The sequence below is a fragment of the Taudactylus pleione genome, unplaced genomic scaffold (assembly GCF_031769625.1).
Source record: "Taudactylus pleione unplaced genomic scaffold, aTauple2 ptg001017l, whole genome shotgun sequence".
Lineage (NCBI taxonomy): Eukaryota > Metazoa > Chordata > Amphibia > Anura > Myobatrachidae > Taudactylus > Taudactylus pleione.
In genome coordinates, this window is record NW_028285418.1 from 872,501 (window position 1) to 892,351 (window position 19,851).

At 47.0% G+C, this 19,851-nt stretch overlaps 1 protein-coding gene across 4 annotated transcripts in view; it reads left to right on the forward strand.

Annotated features, from left to right (window-relative positions):
• Window positions 1-19,851, forward strand: part of SATB2 (SATB homeobox 2) — a 240,736-nt gene that overhangs the window by 76,104 nt on the left and 144,781 nt on the right. For all 4 annotated transcript variants that reach the window (XM_088461112.1, XM_088461114.1, XM_088461113.1 and 1 more), the window contains one exon: window positions 18,249-18,375. In XM_088461112.1, coding sequence (XP_088317238.1) covers window positions 18,249-18,375 — 127 coding nt within the window. The remainder of the gene's footprint in view (window positions 1-18,248; window positions 18,376-19,851) is intronic.

Consider the following 19,851-nt stretch of genomic DNA (forward strand, 5'->3'; position numbering starts at 1 on the left):
CCACATGTGTGTACTAAGGGCCTGATTCAGAGCCGGACGCAATTAGCGCTCGCTCGTCCAGAAAATAGGGGTGGCTATTCAAATCAACCGTTCGCTCTTTGCGGTCTGTTCACGCCTCTAGATCTGAACGAGCTCCCTGGCCGCTCGCATCCTACGTCATGTCCGCTATTTATTAGATTAATCGAGTACATCGACCAGGGTATGAACTGCTCGCTATTCTTGGGGTTGGTTTTTGCTACCACAATTTTGCGAGCAGTTCTGGCTATAAAATAACCCAGTGACGTGGTCAATGACGCTGCTGTTTTAATTATGTACACCCATAAAACGCCCGTTTTGACCTTTAAGCACGCCTGCGTTCGGATCTCCACTCCCTGTTTTCAAGCGCCTTCTCCCGTTACCACCCACATACGCCTACTCCTGTCACTCAAATTATCAGGCATTCGCTATTTTGCGAGCACATGAATTTCGACCGCACTGACTGGTTCGCGCATGCGTATAACGATCCATACGCATGCGCATTTGGGCAAACATAGCTCGGAGCGAACGAGCGGCCGCTTACGAGCGGCTCTGAATCAGGCCCTAAGTTCACGTTTGCGCAGTAATACTGTCCTGTGGTGTAAACTTTCGCTACTATGAGTTAGTGGTGAGAATAGAAGTGGTAGGGCGCGTGGGACAGCGGTTTTTCGGAGCAGCTGTCCCAGCTCCAGAGTTATACTGAATTGCTCCGGTGCATTAGTGTCTGTCACTGCAAGTTAGAAACTTCTGCGGGGCCACCGCAAATTGTAACAAAAACGCCCCTCGGAGTGCGGCAGTAAGAGACTCAAAAAAGATGTACTAGCTGGGAAATCTGCGATATCTCCCCAGTTTATTTCTTGGTAAATTGGGAGAAGCAGCAAACAGACCCCTAAGGCTGGTTACACACTTAGCGACCCGCCGATAGATCGGTACACAGTGCACGATCCGGTGGTCGACCGCCCAATACAGCGTTCAACGGCACCATTGACCTTGCTGGCGTCGGCAACTGGGTCGCTCCATCGGTCGTGCATGGAGGGCGATGGATCGACCTTGACGAACGACCTGCAGGAGTGCGCATTGTGGGTACACACTAGACGATGTGCCCGATATGTCAGCCTGATCCACGGGATAGGACAACATATCGTCTAGCTGCGTGTACCCGCGTGTCTAGCGAGGATTATTATAGAGAGTTTGGGAAGCAGATTTTTGTTCTGTAGAAATGATACGTTTGCATGGATTTATATATTAAATATGGGAAGGCTGGCACCATGTCAATGTCTTTTATAGCATGGCACAAAACCTGGGTACTGTACGCCTTTTATTTCACAGGGAAATCGCTAATGACCCACTGCGTGTCTATGAACACACTATAAATTGTTAATTATTTATAAAAGACAGAACTTTAGTTGGAAAATATGCAGCAGCTTTCCAAGTGCACCACCCCACAATGATGTCAGATCTGCCTATAATGTCCCGTTTTATAACTCATCAAGACCCTGGTCTACCTGTACAGAATGGCTCATTCATGCCAGGCAGTGCCAAAGGCAACTCCAGTTTCATAGCGTAGAAGTGGCTGGCAGCGTGCACTGGGTTTGAAATAAAGTGAGACGTACAGCATTTAAGTTTAACTTGGTGGCATATTATTATAATCGCTGTAATTACTGAAAGTGTTTCACATTTACTTTTCAAGGCCCAGCAGATGGAGCCCACGGGAAGTCCCACTGTCCTAAGTGTAAGGGTGAACCTGTGCCTAATGCCAGTGCCCGATGCATGCTCTGTTTATACAGCTTACATCCTTCTTCAATACCTCACATACAAACAGTTATTGTGCACGAACAAGGCAAGTCTTGTCCTTGCAGGCTAGTCCTTATAAGTCCCTGCAGTATTATCAAAATCATAGTCACGCTGTTCATCTAAATATGGCGTATGCTATATTATTATTATTATTATTATTATTATTATGTAACTTATTATATTGAATTATGAATTATAAAACGGAATATAAAGTTACATTTAAAGAGAAAATAATGCTTATTACATAAATCTATACTGCAGTGCTCATAAATTGCATTTATCAGGTTATATGCCTAATTCCTGGTGATGATTAAGGCCCCCATTTACTAACGAGTTTTATCACCAAAACGAGTGATAACTTTCACTGTGTATGATAAATGGTGCTCCAGCCAATCAGCTCCCAACTGTCAACTGTTAGAAAAATGACAGTTGGGGGCTGATTGGCTGGAGCACCATTTATCATACACAGTGAAAGTTATCACTCGTTTTGGTGATAAAACTCGTTAGTAAATGGGGGCCTAAATTCAGAGAAATCTCCAGCGGCCGCCATTTATACCTGCTGTTCACGGTTCCTCTTTGTAGAGATCATTTCACCAACAGTGGACTGTACTAGGGGCCCTGATTCAGAGACGGACGCAATGGCGATTACGCATGCAACAAGCAACTGTTTGCCATTGCGCATGCGTATAACCCCCACTGCTCATGGTCAGCGATCGCATTGCAAATACGGACGCACAGAGGAATCCATTGCAAAGTGGGTGACTGGTTGTCAGCGTTTGGAGGTGGTCACGGGGGGGGGGTGGTCAGAAAAACGCAGGCGTGGCTGACCGTTTAAATGCTGTTACATGGGCGTGCATAAATTAGCCACTGCGATCTCCTACGCAGCAATGAAAGCCCTCTGCGTGTCAGGGGAGCTGCGGAATGGCAAGGGCAAGATGGGCGCTCGATGTGAGTCGATGTTACCGATACTTACGCAGGTAAACAACATCGTGAACAGATGAAAAGGCAGCAGTATTTTCGCAAGCTGCGTTGCGTACAAAATAGCAGCTGCAATCGCGTTACTGTCCAATTCTGAATTAGGACCTAGGTCACTAAAAATAACTTATATATAAAGTATAAATCGGCGGTGAAAGTTTTTTCTCTGTTTACCGTTGTTTATGTTTCTCTTTTATGTTTATACTTTTTTTTCTTCCCTCTATCTCCATTCCTATATAAGCAGTAAAACAATATGAGTGAATATACGCAGAGTTGATTAATCCCGTTACACCTTATTATAATTTGTATAACGTTACTATGTTTTGTTGCCAGTGTGAGATTTATTTAGTATTGATTTTTTTAAACGTTAGAGATCAGCTCTTTGTCTTCCTGGCAGCAAACCAGTTAACTATGCAACTATGCTGTCTAGGAATCCGTACTGCTCTGTTAAAGGATCTCACTTTTCCTGCTGAAGAGAGCGACTCCTTCATGCCAGCTGCCAAAACAAGTGAGCCAGGGGAAGCCTTGTGGCCGCCTGTTGCCAGGTGCCAGCCTTTGTGTGCGACATTCAAAAGAAATACTCTTGCTTCCGAGCATGCCAGCTCAGCGGTCCAATGGCAGGGACTTTTTCCGGTAAAAAAACACCCCAGCAGTTGACAAGCGGTTAACAAACATCTCTATAAGTTTTGTGTGTACGTTACTAGCAACGGTATAGGTTGGTACTTCCATAAGGCCAACTTAATATGTTATTATGGAATATAAACCAATTACTGGTTGGGCAGAATGGCAATCGCCAGTTGCGGCGGCCGAAAGAGGGGTGGGGGCCTTAGCCACAGAAATTTTCAACCCTTAGGGGTCTGCGGATTCCGATTAAAAATTCCTGCAACGTTTGGGTCAGGTTTGTGTTAAAGGATGAAACAGTTGCAGGGTCTTACTATACACCTTCAGTTGTCATTGCAGTTCAAGCTACTGTCAGACAAGCACTGTGCTACAATTTCAGGTAGTGGTAGTGATGTTGCAGAAGTCAGTGACAGTGAGAAGCGGGGAGAGGGCAAGGATCTGTCTGATGCACATGTACGGATATGTCCTCACAAACCGTCGCTCTAGACCAGGGATGGGGAACCTCAGGCCTGGGGGCCGTATAAGGCCCGCAGAATCATTTGGTCTGGCCCTCGGAGCTATTTTCTGCTAACTTCATCTGGCTAGCAGGGTGCCTAGAATGGCACCCTGCAGCAAGAATCTTTGCCGCAGTGCCGCCTGGATTGTCCTTAGGACGGTCACACCACTGCCCTTACAGCTCCCCGAAACATCCTCAGGATGCTCCGGGTATTGCTGTAATCAGCAGCGATTGTGGTCCCGCCCCGTTTGACATCACACGAATGGTGTGTAGCCTGCATCAGGCCCGCGAATAATGTTATATATATCAAAATGTCCCTCGGCAGAAAAAAGGTTCCCCACCCCTGCTCTAGATGTACCAAATCGCCCCTCTTGGCGCTCCAGGGTCCTTGAGACTTAGCAGAGGCAAGCATCCTTTTTTTCAAGTCTTTTTCGCACTGCTAAAAACTGTAAGAGGTGACAAATGTACCAATGTGCCAATGTACACTGCCCACTGGGGCTTGCAGTACTTGTACATGTGTGTGTGCGATTAAGTTGCATAACTGTATAAAAAAGGTTCCAAAACGAGCAGCCGCTGCGATTCTTCCCAGCACGTACCGTTATGCTGTACCTGTGGCTTTGTACGTAGTCTGTACCATTTCCTTCCCGACATAACTTGCACCCTAACGTCTCTGGTACACTCTGAGCCGCTTTGTATGAGGCTCCCATGTGACTAAGACGCAATATTTAGTGAAAACAGTGCATTGCGGTAACCATGTCGGAGCGTCTCAGTCACGCCAAGCTATATGCTAGGTATATGAGGACACTGTAGTACATCATATTGACTCAAGGTGCAGGGCCTGAATGAGAGTTCTAGACGCCCTAGGCTAATAGTACACTCATAGGCATGTATGTACATTGTAGTGTACTGGAAAACCAGCAATTGTCAGCCAAATCCACTCGAGGGTCAATCAGTGTTAGTTTTTCATCGGATGTGGGGTAGCGGGATTCGCTTTTAAATCTTTTGGCTACTTTTATGAAAAATTAGGTTACTCTGGATGTTCAAGTTAAACTTATTATTCTTTTAATTTTAGTTTTTGCACCATGGGTCTCTCTTTAAGTTGGGTTCTCCATACAGTATTAGTGGGATTGGAAGCTCTGTAAATACAAGACTTATGGCAAGGTTTCAAATAGATCCATGTGCCTATATTACATAATAATAATAATAATAATAATAATAATAATAATAATAATAATAATAATAATAATAATAATAATAATATTTATTTATATAGCATACACATGTAACTATAAATACATTTGTTCCTAGGAGGAAACTACATTGTTGTATTATTTATACATAAATATATAATTATATAAAAAAAGTTTATTTTTACTTTTCACTCCTCACATCGTAGCAGTGTTGCTGTTTCTGTCAATACAAAACTTTCATGTCTACTCAGATCAGGAGATGGGTGAATTCATGTGAACGATGTGCCAAAACTGTGCTGTAAGTTTGGCACTGACTGAAGAATCAGGCAGTCCTGTTTGTGAAGCTGTGATTACCAATGAGAGTCTATCACTGGAACACTGCCAAGCTACCTCTGTTACCTCTACTACAAATAACGGGACCAGTCCCTTTAACCAAATACAGACCCTGACTGTGGGCCTGATTCAGACCCGCTTGCGAGCGCTGAGCGCTCGCAAGCGGGTCGATGTTGCCCAAGTGCGCATGCGCATGAGGGAGCCGGCTCCGTCGTGCGCATGCGCAAGACCCGAATAACGACGGCCAAGCCGTCGTTATGGGTCTCGCTCCAAAGGGGGCATGCTGTCGATGGTGATTGACAGCACGCCCCCTTTGGTGGGCGTGCCGGGGGCGTGGCTGCCCAGACGGAGGCGTTCCCATGGGAACGCCTACCGTCTGGGGCCGGCCCCACTGAGATCACTATCTGATAGAGCCAAAAGCACTCCAGGGCTTGCGGAAGCGAGACCCTACCGCAGGGTCTCGTTGCAAGCCCGATGGTCGCGATGGTCTTGACCATCGCGACCATCATTTTGGCCGCTTGCTATAGCTGTGGGTGGACACCCACAGCTATACGAGCGGCCTGGAGGCCGCTCCAAAAAGGAGCAGGGACGGCCCTGATTCAGAGCAAGCGCTCTGTCAGAGCGTCCGGCTCTGAATCAGGGCCTGAGTTTGTGTAATGAAAGTGTCTGTATATGGAACAACACACCAGTGACACCCCAATGACACGCCCATAAGGCGGACCATCTCGGTGTGGGCGCTAAGACACCTCCCTGTACCCACCCAGAAACGCCCAAATCACTCCGCTAGATCTGACATAGGCTGTGGGTGTAAATCAGGCCCTATATTTAATAAATCCATATTTATTAACCTCTTGTGAACATATTTTATTATGGGTGTTTGGAACCAAAAATAAAAACATTTTTTTTTATATAGTATTGCACCAAAGCAATTTGTATGTGACTCACGGTTGTGAAGATTACGCAAAATTTCCTAGTACATGCTCTACCCTGATATTTGCAGAAAAAAAGCAGCGAGGCTGAAATGTAATTGCTCTTTGCAACATTCACTACTAGTACCTCTTTCAGACATAAGCAAAAACCCGGGAATTTACGGCAAGTCCGACCTGCTTATGTCTGAAAGGGTCTGACCAGGGTTGACTGTCCCATGTTCACGACCCTGCAATCATCTTCAAGGGTCAACCGTTAGACGGAAGACCGGGGTCACTGGAAGATTCAGCTCCGGTGTGAATGGTGACGACCCAGGAATAACTTGTGCCCATCACCCAGATGTGAAAGTGGGGGGGGTATGTACTGAATCTCCGTCTTCAACCCATGTTCACTGTCCAGGGTCCGAGCAGGGTTAAAGCCGAGGTTTATGTCTGAAAGGGGTATATATATAAAAATAGGCAATAATCCTGCTACAGATGTGTCCACATACATCTACCCTCCGTGCGCTACAAGTTGCTTTACACATAACGTTTGAGTGCTGTGTGACTTGGTAGTGCTGTGTCTTTTCCTGCGACTTTTTTCATTCACATGCATCTTATTGGAATGCGAAGCGAATAGGAGGCACAAGCAGCTTCTGCTGATTAAAATGATATGCGGCATGCCTATGTTCTGTGTGTGGCTGCGGTTATAACTGCATGCGAAATGCTACGTTACAGTGTCAGCGGCTGTAACACTGTAACGTAGCGTTTCACATGCAGACACACCCGCAGTCCCACACTGAATATAGGCATGCCGCATATCATTTTAATCAGCAGAAGCTGCTTATTTGAATCACTTTGCGAATAAGACGCATTTAAAGGAAGGAAAAAAAGTTTGCATGAAAACATGCTCAGTGCTACCGAGTCGCTCCACGGCCTGGTGCGACAAGAAGGTCTGTTAACCACGCAAGGTGGCTAGATGTATGAGGACACATCTGTACTCTTGGTTTCATAAATGACCAGAGCTCTTGTAGTTCTTAACTTTCACAACATAACAAATAAGCACCTAGCTTGACATCTTGCGTAACATTTATCGTTACATAAAACTCAGTCTATATAGCCTTCCCATTTGTTTTGGTGTTATGAATACCCCAGTGTATCGTAGTGTGACCTGACTGATGCTCAATTGGTTGGTCACCTATAATTAACACACAGCAACATTATTTATTGCTATGGAAACCATAGCGCTAGAGCTACATTGTGGTGACTGAAGAGTCAGGGGGAGATGTATCCAACCTTGGAGAGAGAGAGAAAGTGGAGAAGTTTCCCATAAAACCCAATCATCTAGTTTCAACTGTGATATGGTTACATTTTGTGTTTTACAGGTTTTTTTTTTCAGAAACAGATTATTGCTGTAATATTTTTTGATCAGTGGGATTACTGACAGGAAGTCAGCTGTGGGCAAGAAAATATTTTACATCATACTGACAACTTTATTTGAAATATCTTTACATTGGATAAACTTGTACAACTTTTACATATATAGTTGGAAACATAGGGCCTCATTCAGAGCCACTCGTAAGCGGCAGCTCGTTCGCTCCGAGCGATGTTTGCCAAACTGCTCATGCGTACGGATCGTTATACGCATGCGCGAACCAGTCAGTGCGGCCGAAATTCATGTGCTCGCAAAATAGCGAATGCCTGCTAATTTGAGTGACAGGATGAGGCGTATGTGGGTGGTAACGGGGGAAGGTGCTTGAAAACGGGGAGTGGAAATCAGAACGCAGGTGTGCTTAAAGGTCAAAACGGGCGTTTTATGGGTGTGCATATTTAATACAGCAGCGTCATTGACCACGTCACTGGGTTTTTTTTAGCCAGAACTGCTCGCAAAATTGTGGTAGCAAAAACCAACCACAAGAATAGCGAGCAGCTCATACTCTGGTCGATGTACTCGATTAATCTAATAAATAGCGGACATGACGTAGGATGCGAGCGGCCAGGGGGCGTAGTTTCCCAAAAAACGACCGCAAGTTTTGTTCGCTCGTTCAGACCTAGAGGCGTAAACAGACCGCAAACAGCGAACGGTTCATTTGAATAGCCACACCTATTTTCTGGACGAGCGAGCGCAAATAGCGACCGGCTCTGAATCAGGGCCATTATTAGAAGCTCTGGTATATTACATGTATTGCACATTTAGTGGTCCTGTAATACCCTGCTGAAGATGGCATCTACAGTATATAAGCCACTGAGCAGCTGAGACGGGCATCCTGGGAGATGGTGGAGCAAGTTGCCCAGCAACGACTGGAGTGACACCAGTTTCCACCGTTAGTATTAGCCACCATAGAATCAGGCTCTCTCTCCTTCTCCCCCCCTCTCTCTCCCCCTCCTCCCCCCTCTCTCTCTCTCTCTCCCTCACTCTCTGACCCTCTTCCTCTTTATCTTTCTTCTTTCCCCCTCCCTCCCTCTCTGGGTGAGGGGGTCGCTTCCTGCTGCAGTGCAGGTGTACTTGGGCACTTACCTCATGCCACTCGCTCTCACCATTATGCTGCCGATGGCGCTCCAGTTGATGTTTCTGAAACGTAAAACCCCTCCTGGACCCTCGCACTGTCTCCCATTTATGTCTCTCTCCCCGTTCTGTCCATCTCCCCTTTCTGTCTCCCTCCCCTTACCCTATCTCACTTCCTTGCACTGTCTCCCATTTCTGTCTCTCTCCCCTTACTATCTTTCACTTCCTTGCGCTGTCTCCCCTTTCTGTCTCCCTCCCCTTACCCTATCTCACTTCCCTGCACTGTCTCCCCTTTCTATCTCTCCCCATACTATCTTTCACTTCCTCGCACTGTCTCCCCTTTCTGTCTCTCTCCCCTTACCCTATCTCACTTCCCTGCACTGTCTCCCCTTTCTATCTCTCCCCATACTATCTTTCACTTCCTCGCACTGTCTCCCCTTTCTGTCTCTCTCCCCTTACTATCCTTCACTTCCTTGTGCTGTCTCCCCTTTCTGTCTCTCTCCCCTTACTATCTTTCACTTCCTTGTGCTGTCTGCCCTTTCTGTCTCTCTCGCCTTACCCTATCTCACTTCCCTGCACTGTCTCCCCTTTCTGTCTCTCTCCCCTTACTATCTTTCACTTCCTTGCACTGTCTCCCTGCCCTTACTATCTTTCACTTCTTTGCACTGTCTCCCCTTTCTGTCTCTCACCCCTTACCCTCTCTCACTTCCTCGCACTGTCTCCCCTTAATGTGTCCCTACCCATACTATCTTTCACTTCCTCGCACTGTCTCCCTCCCCTTACTATTTTTCACTTCCTCGCACTGTCTCCCCTTTCTGTCTCTCTCCCCTTACTATCTTTCACTTCCTGCAACTGTCTCCCCTTTCTGTCTCCCTCCCCTTACTATCTTTCACTTCTTCACACTGTCTCCCCTTTCTGTCTCTCTCCCTTTACTATCTTTCACTTCTTCGCACTGTCTCCCCTTTCTGTCTCTCTCCCCTTACCCTATCTCACTTCCTCGCAGTGTCTCCCCTTTCTGTCTCCCTCCCCTTACCCTATCTCACTTCCCTGCACTGTCTCCCCTTTCAATCTCTCTCCTCTTACTATTTTTCACTTCCTTGCACTGTCTCCCCTTTCTATCTCCCTCCCCTTACTATTTTTCACTTCCTGCAACTGTCTCCCCTTTCTGTCTCTCTTCCCTTACTATCTTTCACTTCCTGCAACTGTCTCCCTTTTCTGTCTCCCTCCCCTTACCCTCTCTCACTTCCTCGCACAGTGTCTCACTTTTCTGTCTCCCTACGCTTACCCTATCTCACTTCCCTGCACTGTCTCCCCTTTCTAGCTCTCCCCTTACTATCTTTCACTTCCCTGCACTGTCTTCCCTTTATGTCTCTCTACCCTTACTCTATCTCACTTCCCTGCACTGTCTCCCCTTTCTATCTCTCCCCTTACTATCTTTCACTTCCATGCACCATCTCCCCTTTCTGTCTCTCTCCCCTTACTATATTTCACTTCCTCGCACTGTCTCCCCTTTCTGTTTCCCTCCCCTTACTATCTTTCACTTCCTCGCACTGTCTCCCCTTTCTGTCTCCCTCCCCTTACCCTATCTCACTTACTCACACCATCTCCCCTTTCTGCCTGTCTCCCCTTACTATCTTTCACTTCTTTGCGCAGTCTCCCCTTTCTGTCTTTCTCCCCTTACTATCTTTCACTTCTTCGCATTCTCTCCCCTTTCTGTCTCTCTCCCCTTACCCTATCTCACTTCCTCGCACTGTCTCCCCTTTCTGTCTCCCTCCCCTTACTCTATCTCACTTCCCTGCACTGTCTCCCCTTTCTATCTCTCCCCTTACTATCTTTCACTTGCCAGCACCATCTCCCCTTTCTGTCTCTCTCCCCTTACTATATTTCACTTCCTTGCACTGTCTGCCCTTTCTGTCTCCCTCCCTTTACTATCTTTCACTTCCTTACGCTGTCTCCCCTTTCTGACTCCCTTCCCCTTACTATCTTTCACTTCTTCGTACGGTCTCCCCTTTCTATCTCTCTCCTCTTACTATCTTACATTTCCTCGCACTGTCTTTCCTTTCTATCTCTCTCCCCCTACTATCTTTCACTTCCTCCCGCTGTTTCCCCTTTCTGTCTCTCTCCCCCTACTATCTTTCACTTCCTTGCGCTGTCTCCCCTTTCTGTCTCTCTCCCCTTACTATCTTTCACTTCCTTGCCCTGTCTCCCCTTTCTGTCTCCCTCCCCTTACTATCTTTCACTTCATTGCCCTGTCTCCCCTTTCTGTCTCCCTCCCCTTACTATATTTCATTTCCTCGCACTGTCTCCCCTTTCTATCTCTCTCCCCCTACTATCTTTCACTTCCTCCCGCTGTTTCCCCTTTCTGTCTCTCTCCCCCTACTATCTTTCACTTCCTTGCGCTGTCTCCCCTTTCTGTCTCTCTCCCCTTACTATCTTTCACTTCATTGCCCTGTCTCACCTTTCTGTCTCCCTCCCCTTACTATCTTTCATTTCCTCGCACTGTTTCCCCTTTCTGTCTCCCTCCCCTTACTATCTTTCACTTCTTCGTACGGTCTCCCCTTTCTATCTCTCTCCTCTTACTATCTTACATTTCCTCGCACTGTCTCCCTTTTCTATCTCTCTCCCCCTACTATCTTTCACTTCCTCCCGCTGTTTCCCCTTTCTGTCTCTCTCCCCCTACTATCTTTCACTTCCTTGCGCTGTCTCCCCTTTCTGTCTCTCTCCCCTTACTATCTTTCACTTCCTTGCCCTGTCTCCCTTTTCTGTCTCGCTCCTCTTACCCTCTCTCACTTCCTTGCACTGTCTCCCCTTTCTGTCTCGCTCCCCTTACTATCTTTCACTTCCTTGCATTGTCTCCCTTTTCTGTCTCCCTACCCTTACCCTATCTCACTTCCTCGCACTGTCTCCCCTTTCTGTCTGCCTCCCCTCACCCTATCTCACTTCCCTGAACTGTCTCCCCTTTCTATCTCTCTCCCCTTACTATGTTTCACTTCCCTGCACTGTCTCCCTTTTCTGTCTCTCTCCCCTTACTATATTTCACTTCCTCGCACTGTCTCCCCTTTCTGTCTCCCTCCCCTTACTTTCTGTCACTTCCTCGCACTGTCTCCCCTTTCTGTCTCCCTTACCCTATCTCACTTCCTCACACCATATCCCCTTTCTGTCTCTCTCCCCTTACTATCTTTCACTTCCTTGCACTGTCTCCCTTTTCTGTCTCCCTACCCTTACCCTATCTCACTTCCTCGCACTGTCTCCCCTTTCTGTCTGCCTCCCCTCACCCTATCTCACTTCCCTGCACTGTCTCCCCTTTCTATCTCCCTCCCCTTACTGTCTTTCACTTCCTCGCACTTTCTCCCCTTTCTGTCTCTCTCCCCTAACTATCTTTCACTTCCTTGCACAATCTCCTCTTTCTGTCTCCCTCCCCTTACTATCTTTCACTTCTTCGCACTGTCTCCCCTTTCTGTCTCGCTCCCCTTACCCTCTCTCACTTCCTCGCACTGTCTCCCCTTTCTGTCTCCCTCCCCTTACTATCTTTTACTTCCTTGCACTGTCTCCCTTTTCTGTCTCCTTACCCTATCTCACTTCCTCGCCCATCTCCCCTTTCTGTCTGCCTCCCCTCACCCTATCTCACTTCCCTGCACTGTCTTCCCTTTCTATCCCTCTCCCCTTACTATCTTTCACTTCCCTGCACTGTCTCCCTTTTCTGTCTCTCTCCCCTTACTATATTTCACTTCCTCGCACTGTCTCCCCTTTCTGTCTCCCTCCCCTTACTATCTTTCACTTCCTCGCACTGTCTCCCCTTTCTGTCTCCCTCCCATTACCCTATCTTACTTCCTCACACCATATCCCCTTTCTGTCTCCCTCCCCTTACTATCTTTCACCTCCTTGTGCTGTCTCCCCTTTCTGTCTCCCTCCCCTTACTATCTTTCACTTCTTCGCACTGTCTCCCCTTTCTGTCTCTTTCCCCTTACTATCTTTAACTTCATTGCAATGTCTCCCCTTTCTGTCTCCCTCCCCTTACTATCTTTCACTTCCTTGAACTGTCTCCCCTTTCTGTCTCCCTCCCCTTACTATCCTTCACTTCCTCGCACTGTCTCCCCTTTCTGTCTCTCTCCCCTTACCCTATCTCACTTCCTCGCACCGTCTCCCCTTTTTGTCTCTCACCCCTTACCCTCTCTCACTTCCTTGCAATTTTTCCCCTTTCTGTCTCTCTCCCCTTACCCTCTTTCACTTCCTCGCACTTTTTCCCCTTTCTGTCTCCCTCCCCTCTCCCTATCTCACTTCCCTGCACTGTCTCCCCTTTCTATCTCTCTCCCCTTACTGTCTTTCACTTCCCTGCACTGTCTCCCTTTTCTGTCTCTCTCCCCTTACTATATTTCACTTCCTCGCACTGTCTCCCCTTTCTGTTTCCCTCCCCTTACTATCTTTCACTTCCTCGCACTGTCTCCCCTTCCTGTCTCCCTCCCGTTACCCTATTTCACTTCCTGACACCATCTCCCCTTTCTGTCTCTCTTCCCTTACTATCTTTCACTTCTTCGCACTGTCTCCCCTTTCTGTCTCTCTCCCCTTACTATCTTTCACTTCTTCGCACTTTCTCCCCTTTCTGTCTCTCTCCCCTTACTAACTTTCACCTCCTTGCGCTGTCTCCCCTTTCTGACTCCCCCCCCTTACTACCTTTCACTTACTTGCACTGTCTCCCTCCCATTACTATCCTTCACTTCCTCGCACTGTCTCCCCTTTCTGTCTCTCTCCCCTTACCCTCTCTCACTTCCTCGCACTGTCTCCCCTTACTATCTTTCACTTCCTCGCACTGTCTCCCTCCCCTTACCCTCTCTCACTTCCTTGCACTGTCTCCCCTTTCTGTCTCCTTCCCCTTACCCTATCTCACTTCCCTGCACTGTTTCCCCTTTCTATCTCCCTCCCCTTACTATCTTTCACTTCCTCGCCCTGTCTCCCCTTTCTGTCTCTGTCCCCTTACCCTATCTCACTTCCCTGCACTGTCTCCCCTTTCTATCTCTCCCCATACTATATTTCACTTCCTCACACTGTCTCCCCTTTCTGTCTCCCTCCCCTCACCCTATCTCACTTCCCTGCACTGTCTCCCCTTTCTATCTCTCTCCCCTTTCTGTCTTTCACTTCCCTGCACTGCCTCCCTTTTCTGTCTCTCTCCCCTTACTATATTTCACTTCCTCGCACTGTCTCCCCTTTCTGTTTCCCTCCCCTTACTATCTTTCACTTCCTCGCACTGTCTCCCCTTCCAGTCTCCCTCCCCTTACCCTATTTCACTTCCTCACATCATCTCCCCTTTCTGTCTCTCTTCCCTTACTATCTTTCACTTCTTCGCACTGTCTCCCCTTTCTGTCTCTCTTCCCTTACTATCTTTCACTTCCTCGCACTTTCTCCCCTTTCTGTCTCTCTCCCCTTACTATCTTTCACCTACTTGCGCTGTCTCCCCTTTCTGTCTCCCTCTCCTTACTATCTTTCACTTCTTCGCATTGTTTCCCCTTTCTGTCTCTCTCCCCTTACTATCTTTCACTTCCTCGCACTGTCTCCCCTTTCTGTCTCCCTCCCCTTACCCTATCTCACTTCCTCACACCATCTCCCCTTTCTGTCTCTCTCCCCTTACTATCTTTCACTTCTTCGCACTTTCTCCTCTTTCTGTCTCTCTCCCCTTACTATCTTTCACTTCCTCGCACTGTCTCCCCTTTCTATCTCCCTCCCCTTACCCTATCTCACTTCCTCACACCATCTCTTTCTGTCTCTCTCCCCTTACTATCTTTCACTTCTTCGCACTTTCTCCCCTTTCTGTCTCTCTCCCCTTACTATCTTTCACCTCCTTGCGCTGTCTCCCCTTTCTGTCTCCCCCCCCCTACTATCTTTCACTTACTTGCACTGTCTCCCTCCCATTACTGTCCTTCACTTCCTCGCACTGTCTCCCCTTTCTGTCTCTCTCCCCTTACCCTCTCTCACTTCCTCGCACTGTCTCCCCTTACTATCTTTCACTTATTTGCACTGTCCCCCTCCCATTACTATCCTTCACTTCCTCGCACTGTCTCCCCTTTCTGTCTCTCTCCCCTTACCCTCTCTCACTTCCTTGCACTGTCTCCCCTTACCCTCTCTCACTTCCTTGCACTGTCTCCCCTTTCTGTCTCCTTCCCCTTACCCTATCTCACTTCCCTTCACTGTTTCCCCTTTCTATCTCCCTCCCCTTACTATCTTTCACTTCCTCGCCCTGTCTCCCCTTTCTGTCTCTGTCCCCTTTCCCTATCTCACTTCCCTGCACTGTCTCCCCTTTCTATCTCTCCCCATACTATATTTCACTTCCTCGCACTGTCTCCCCTTTCTGTCTCTCTCCCCTTACCCTCGATCACTTCCACGCACTGTCTCCCCTTTTTGTCTCTCTCCCCTTACCCTATCTCACTTCCTCGAACTGTTTCCCCTTTCTGTCTCTCTCCCCTTACCCTCGCTCACTTCCACGCACTGTCTCCCCTTTCTGTCTCTCTCCCCTTACCCTCTTCACACTTACTCGCAGTGTCTCCCCCTCTCTGTCTCTCTCCCTCTCTTTCTCTCCCTGCACTAAGATGTACTACTAAGTGACCTGGAATGTTTCACCTCATAGATAAGTTTGTGTTATTTAGGAAAATTTCATGTAAACATCTTAAATATACTTAGTTGAAAATTACTCTTCTGTATAAACCTCACAAAAAGCTCCTAAGTACAGTCCTAGCTTTCTCTCAGTAAAAATGAAGGCTCTTTTTGTCCCTTGCAGTAGGGGTGCTTTCAGGCTGAATAATACCTCCTGTAAATGGTACATTTTTCTCCGTGTGGTTCTGACCAAAATTATAGTGCCTCCCCGTCCTGGAATCAGATCTGGAGTTTTTCTCTCTCTTGTGTTTCTCTTTAAACCCTCCTGTAAATATCGCCTGAGTCTGTAATTAAAGAGAAGCCCTTTTTAATCCTCAGGTTTTCAAGTTCCAATTAAATGGTGCCACTTAAGTGTGAGGTCTTTATGGAATTTGTAATATAGGCTTAATAATTAATAAGCACAAGTCATTGTAACAGCCCTTACTAGTAATAATAGACTGCTGAGGCGACCACAAATATGTTCATTGCTGCCGGGTTTCCATAAACTGAAAGCGTTCATCCATACGGCACCTTTTACGCTGTCAGGTTAAACAAACTATCTTTCATAGCCATTGTCTAAGATAATCTTGATCTCAGCAGTCAGTGCAGTAGTATGCTGACTTCATATCTGCGGTGGTGGTGTTTACGGGGTTAACATACGGAGAGAGGTCTGCAAAGCTTGGAGAAAATTACCTTTTGCATGTATATACTGTATATACTGTATGTTATCTACAACATCTCTTTACGGCGTTACCCTGCGTCTCGGCCTCCTGTAAGTCTATGATGTCAATACAGATTTGTTGACATGTAAACGCAGTAATACTGATCGTAAACAGTTCTATAATATATTTATGGTTGTTTATTTCTGTTTATCAATGTGTGTTACACTGTACATATTATGAAGTGTGCATGGCGAACTCAGATATATGAACTCTGCTATAAGATAGGCTGCATAACCCAAGAAGTTAGTATATGGGATAATGCAGTCTGGATCGCTATTGCTAAAGCGAACGCAGATAGGCGATCGTTGCGTACTGCGCATCATATTTATCGCAGTGTACATGCGCGAAGGCACCACTGCGATTGTACTGAGATCACACAGACCACGGAGAGCCATCGCAGAGTGATTGACAGGCATTTGGGGGTGGTGCCAGGGGAGTGGTTGGAGAAACGTAGGCGTGCCTGTCCATTTGAACACCGTGACTTGGGCGTGCATAAATTAGCCAGTGCGATTGCATACGCAGCTTGAGAGCCCACTTCGTGCAGCGAGGTTAGCAATTTCTGTGTAAGGTCAGGGCTGCTGTGAATCTGCGTGAGGGACCGATGGTACTCGATGTTACCGATGTTTATGGAGGTGTGCAAGGTATTACTGATGTGAGATATCGGTAGTGGGAGGCAGTGGGCGTCCCTATGCTGGCAGTGCGATTGCAATCATTAGCATATTTTCGCAGCAGACCTGCGTGCGATTATGGAGCTGCGATCGCAATAGCGATCTTTAATGAATAAGGCCCTCTGTACTGTAAATGATGGACCTGATTCAGAGATGGTCAAGCGATTATCAGTAAAGCGCGCCTGCTTCTATGTCGCAGTGCACGTGCGTCAAGGTACATTACTGCAGTCGTGCGCAGCGATAATTTACTCGCAATGTGATTGACAGTCAGGGAGCATTTCAGAGGAGGTAACAGGGAGTGCCAGGTAAAAGCGAAGGCGTGCCGCGACTATTTCGTGGCAATCCCGCGCGCAAACCATATGGCTTTGGCGACTCAGTTCTCTGGGCTATTCTGCGACCTATAAGAATAATATCACCCCCAGGCAGGCTGTATCCTGGGCCCACCCCAATGTCTCATTAATAAATTATACTGTATATTTGAACTATAATTGTATTATATTTTGGGTTCAGTAAAGGAATCAAATGCAACTAAACTTAACATTTTGACCTGACGGGGCCCCCTGACATGTGCCCTCCCGTCCCACCTTAAGGGGCAACCCCGATTGGTTGTGGTAGAATTGGCTGGGGGCCACAAATTCAGAAGAGCAAAGGCCATGGCGGAGGTTTATCAAAACTTTGAGAGAGGTAAAATGGAGACATTTCCATAGCAACCAATCATCTAACTGTCATTTTATAGACTGTGCTAGATAAATGACAGAAGATGATTGGTTGGTATGGGCAACGTCTGCACTGTGTCTCTCTTCAAGGCTTGATACATCTCCCCTCATATGTGTTCCTTAAAGAACCAGTGAGACATCCCTGTTACGAAGCCTATGGGCTATACTTGCCGACATCCAGCTCCCTCCTTCCGGGAGGGAGCTAAATGTCTGCGCAGAGCGGGGAGCATGGCCGAGTAATGATGCCACATTGGAGGCGGGGGCGGGGTCGTGCGATCGCGTCATCGTGGCCCCACCCACTCTTCACAGTGCCGAAGCAGAGGGCTGGGCCACAATGACGCACATGTGAGTTGCATGTTCTGTGACTTTATTACATTGGCTTAAGTTTAAAAATGTGACAGTTTTCCAAATTTTTGTACTAAGCTGAACAGTGCAGAGTGATAAACGACCAGCCAATCAGCTCCCAACTGTCATCTCACAGGCTCACAGGCTGTGTTTGAAAAATCACAGTTGGGAGCTGATTGGCTGGTTTATCACTTTTTAGAGCTTAGTACATCTGGCCCCCTGTTACATTTGGCCCTATAAGACCGTTCGTCTGTTCCTTGCAACAGTCTGACTGCGTTATGTGTCGCAGAGTGTTTTGTGCAAAGTGACCGAAATGTTAACATAAAAATATTCCTCCGCAGGTATCATTAAAATCGGTCGCTGGAACCCCCTGCCTCTCAGCTACGTTACAGACGCCCCAGATGTGACCGTCTCGGACATGCTGCAGGATGTCTATCATGTGGTGACACTGAAGATTCAGCTACAGAGGTGAGCAGCGATATTCTAGGTTAAGCGAGAACGTTATCGGCAGATTAATCTGTGATAAGAGGAATGTTATACATTTATCTGCACTCGTCATTATTAATAGACTTGAAGTTTATTTTAAAGTCTAAAATGTAAGACAATTTGCTCCGCTGAAAAGCATGCTGCCGGCTTAGTAATGCCGGTATGCATGAAGAACACCGCACAGGACAGCTCTCTTAGAGATGTCCTTTGCGAATGAGGGACTTGGGTCTATGACCCAGAAATCCACATGCGCCACGAAAGGTGCTGGTAGCATAGGCAAACGCAGGGGGGGTTTCCGTCTGCCTGGAAACCCCCCTCCCCAGCCCACACCATTACCACAATAGAAATAGTAATATGATAGAATTTTACTAGTGCTGCATGTTCTTGGCACCCCATATCTAAAATAAACACATTCAGCTCAGACAGGATGGACCTACTGCCACATCTAATGGGTTACTGTGATCGCTGGTCCTGTATAAACTGGGATTATGACACATAATACACTTTGTATGACACATATTAAAGCTGGTTAAGTACTAATTATGCCCTCTTTCTGGACTGGCCACACTCACTCTAAAATCGAGCATTTGGAAACCCCCCCTCTAGAAATCCTGCGTTTGCCACTGGGTAGGGATCCGATTAGGCTCCTATAGGGTAACGCCATCAGGAGATGGCGTCACCCAACGCATCCAAGGCTTGGTACATATGATAAATGCGGTAAAACATGCATTTTTGGGGGTTTGACCGCATTTCTCCCCTTACTGCTTCCCGCCCCGGGTTAAGAAAAAAAATATCTTAAAAAATAAGTTAGCATACTCATGCCCTGTTGAGAATACCAAGGCCCCCATTACATGCCACACCATTGCAGAAGGCGCTGTAGTCTGCCTCCTCAGGGGTGTGACCAAGCCAGCCTGACCAGCCGAGCCTGAGTACTTCGCAAACCCCTCCCCTTTATCCCTTCCCACATCACCCTTGATTGTTATCTAGATGTTTTAGAAGACAGAAAATTAAGAAAGACAAAAAATTGCTGTTGCTAACGACGATACACAAAGACAAACTTGTCGTTCCTCCAACAATCACTACAGTGAGAGTTGTATAGAATTTAGGGCCTTATTTATCAATGAGTTTTATCATTCACAACGAGTGATACAACTCGTTGCGTAGGATTATTGGTGCTCCAGCCAATCAGCTCCCAACTGTCATTTTTCAAACAGATAACAGTTGGGAGCTGATTGGCTGGAGCACCATTATCATACACAGCGAGTTTTATCACTCGTGAATGATAAACCTCATTGATAAATGAGGCCCTTAATTAGATAGAGAAATCTAGGCCTCTGTGGGGACTTGAATATGTTTTAGGCATGGTGATCCCAGTTATAAATCCCCTAGCTGTGAAACCCCAAGGTCCCAAGCGTTCCCCACACCTGTATATATAAATGTTTATTTATCCTGACAGAA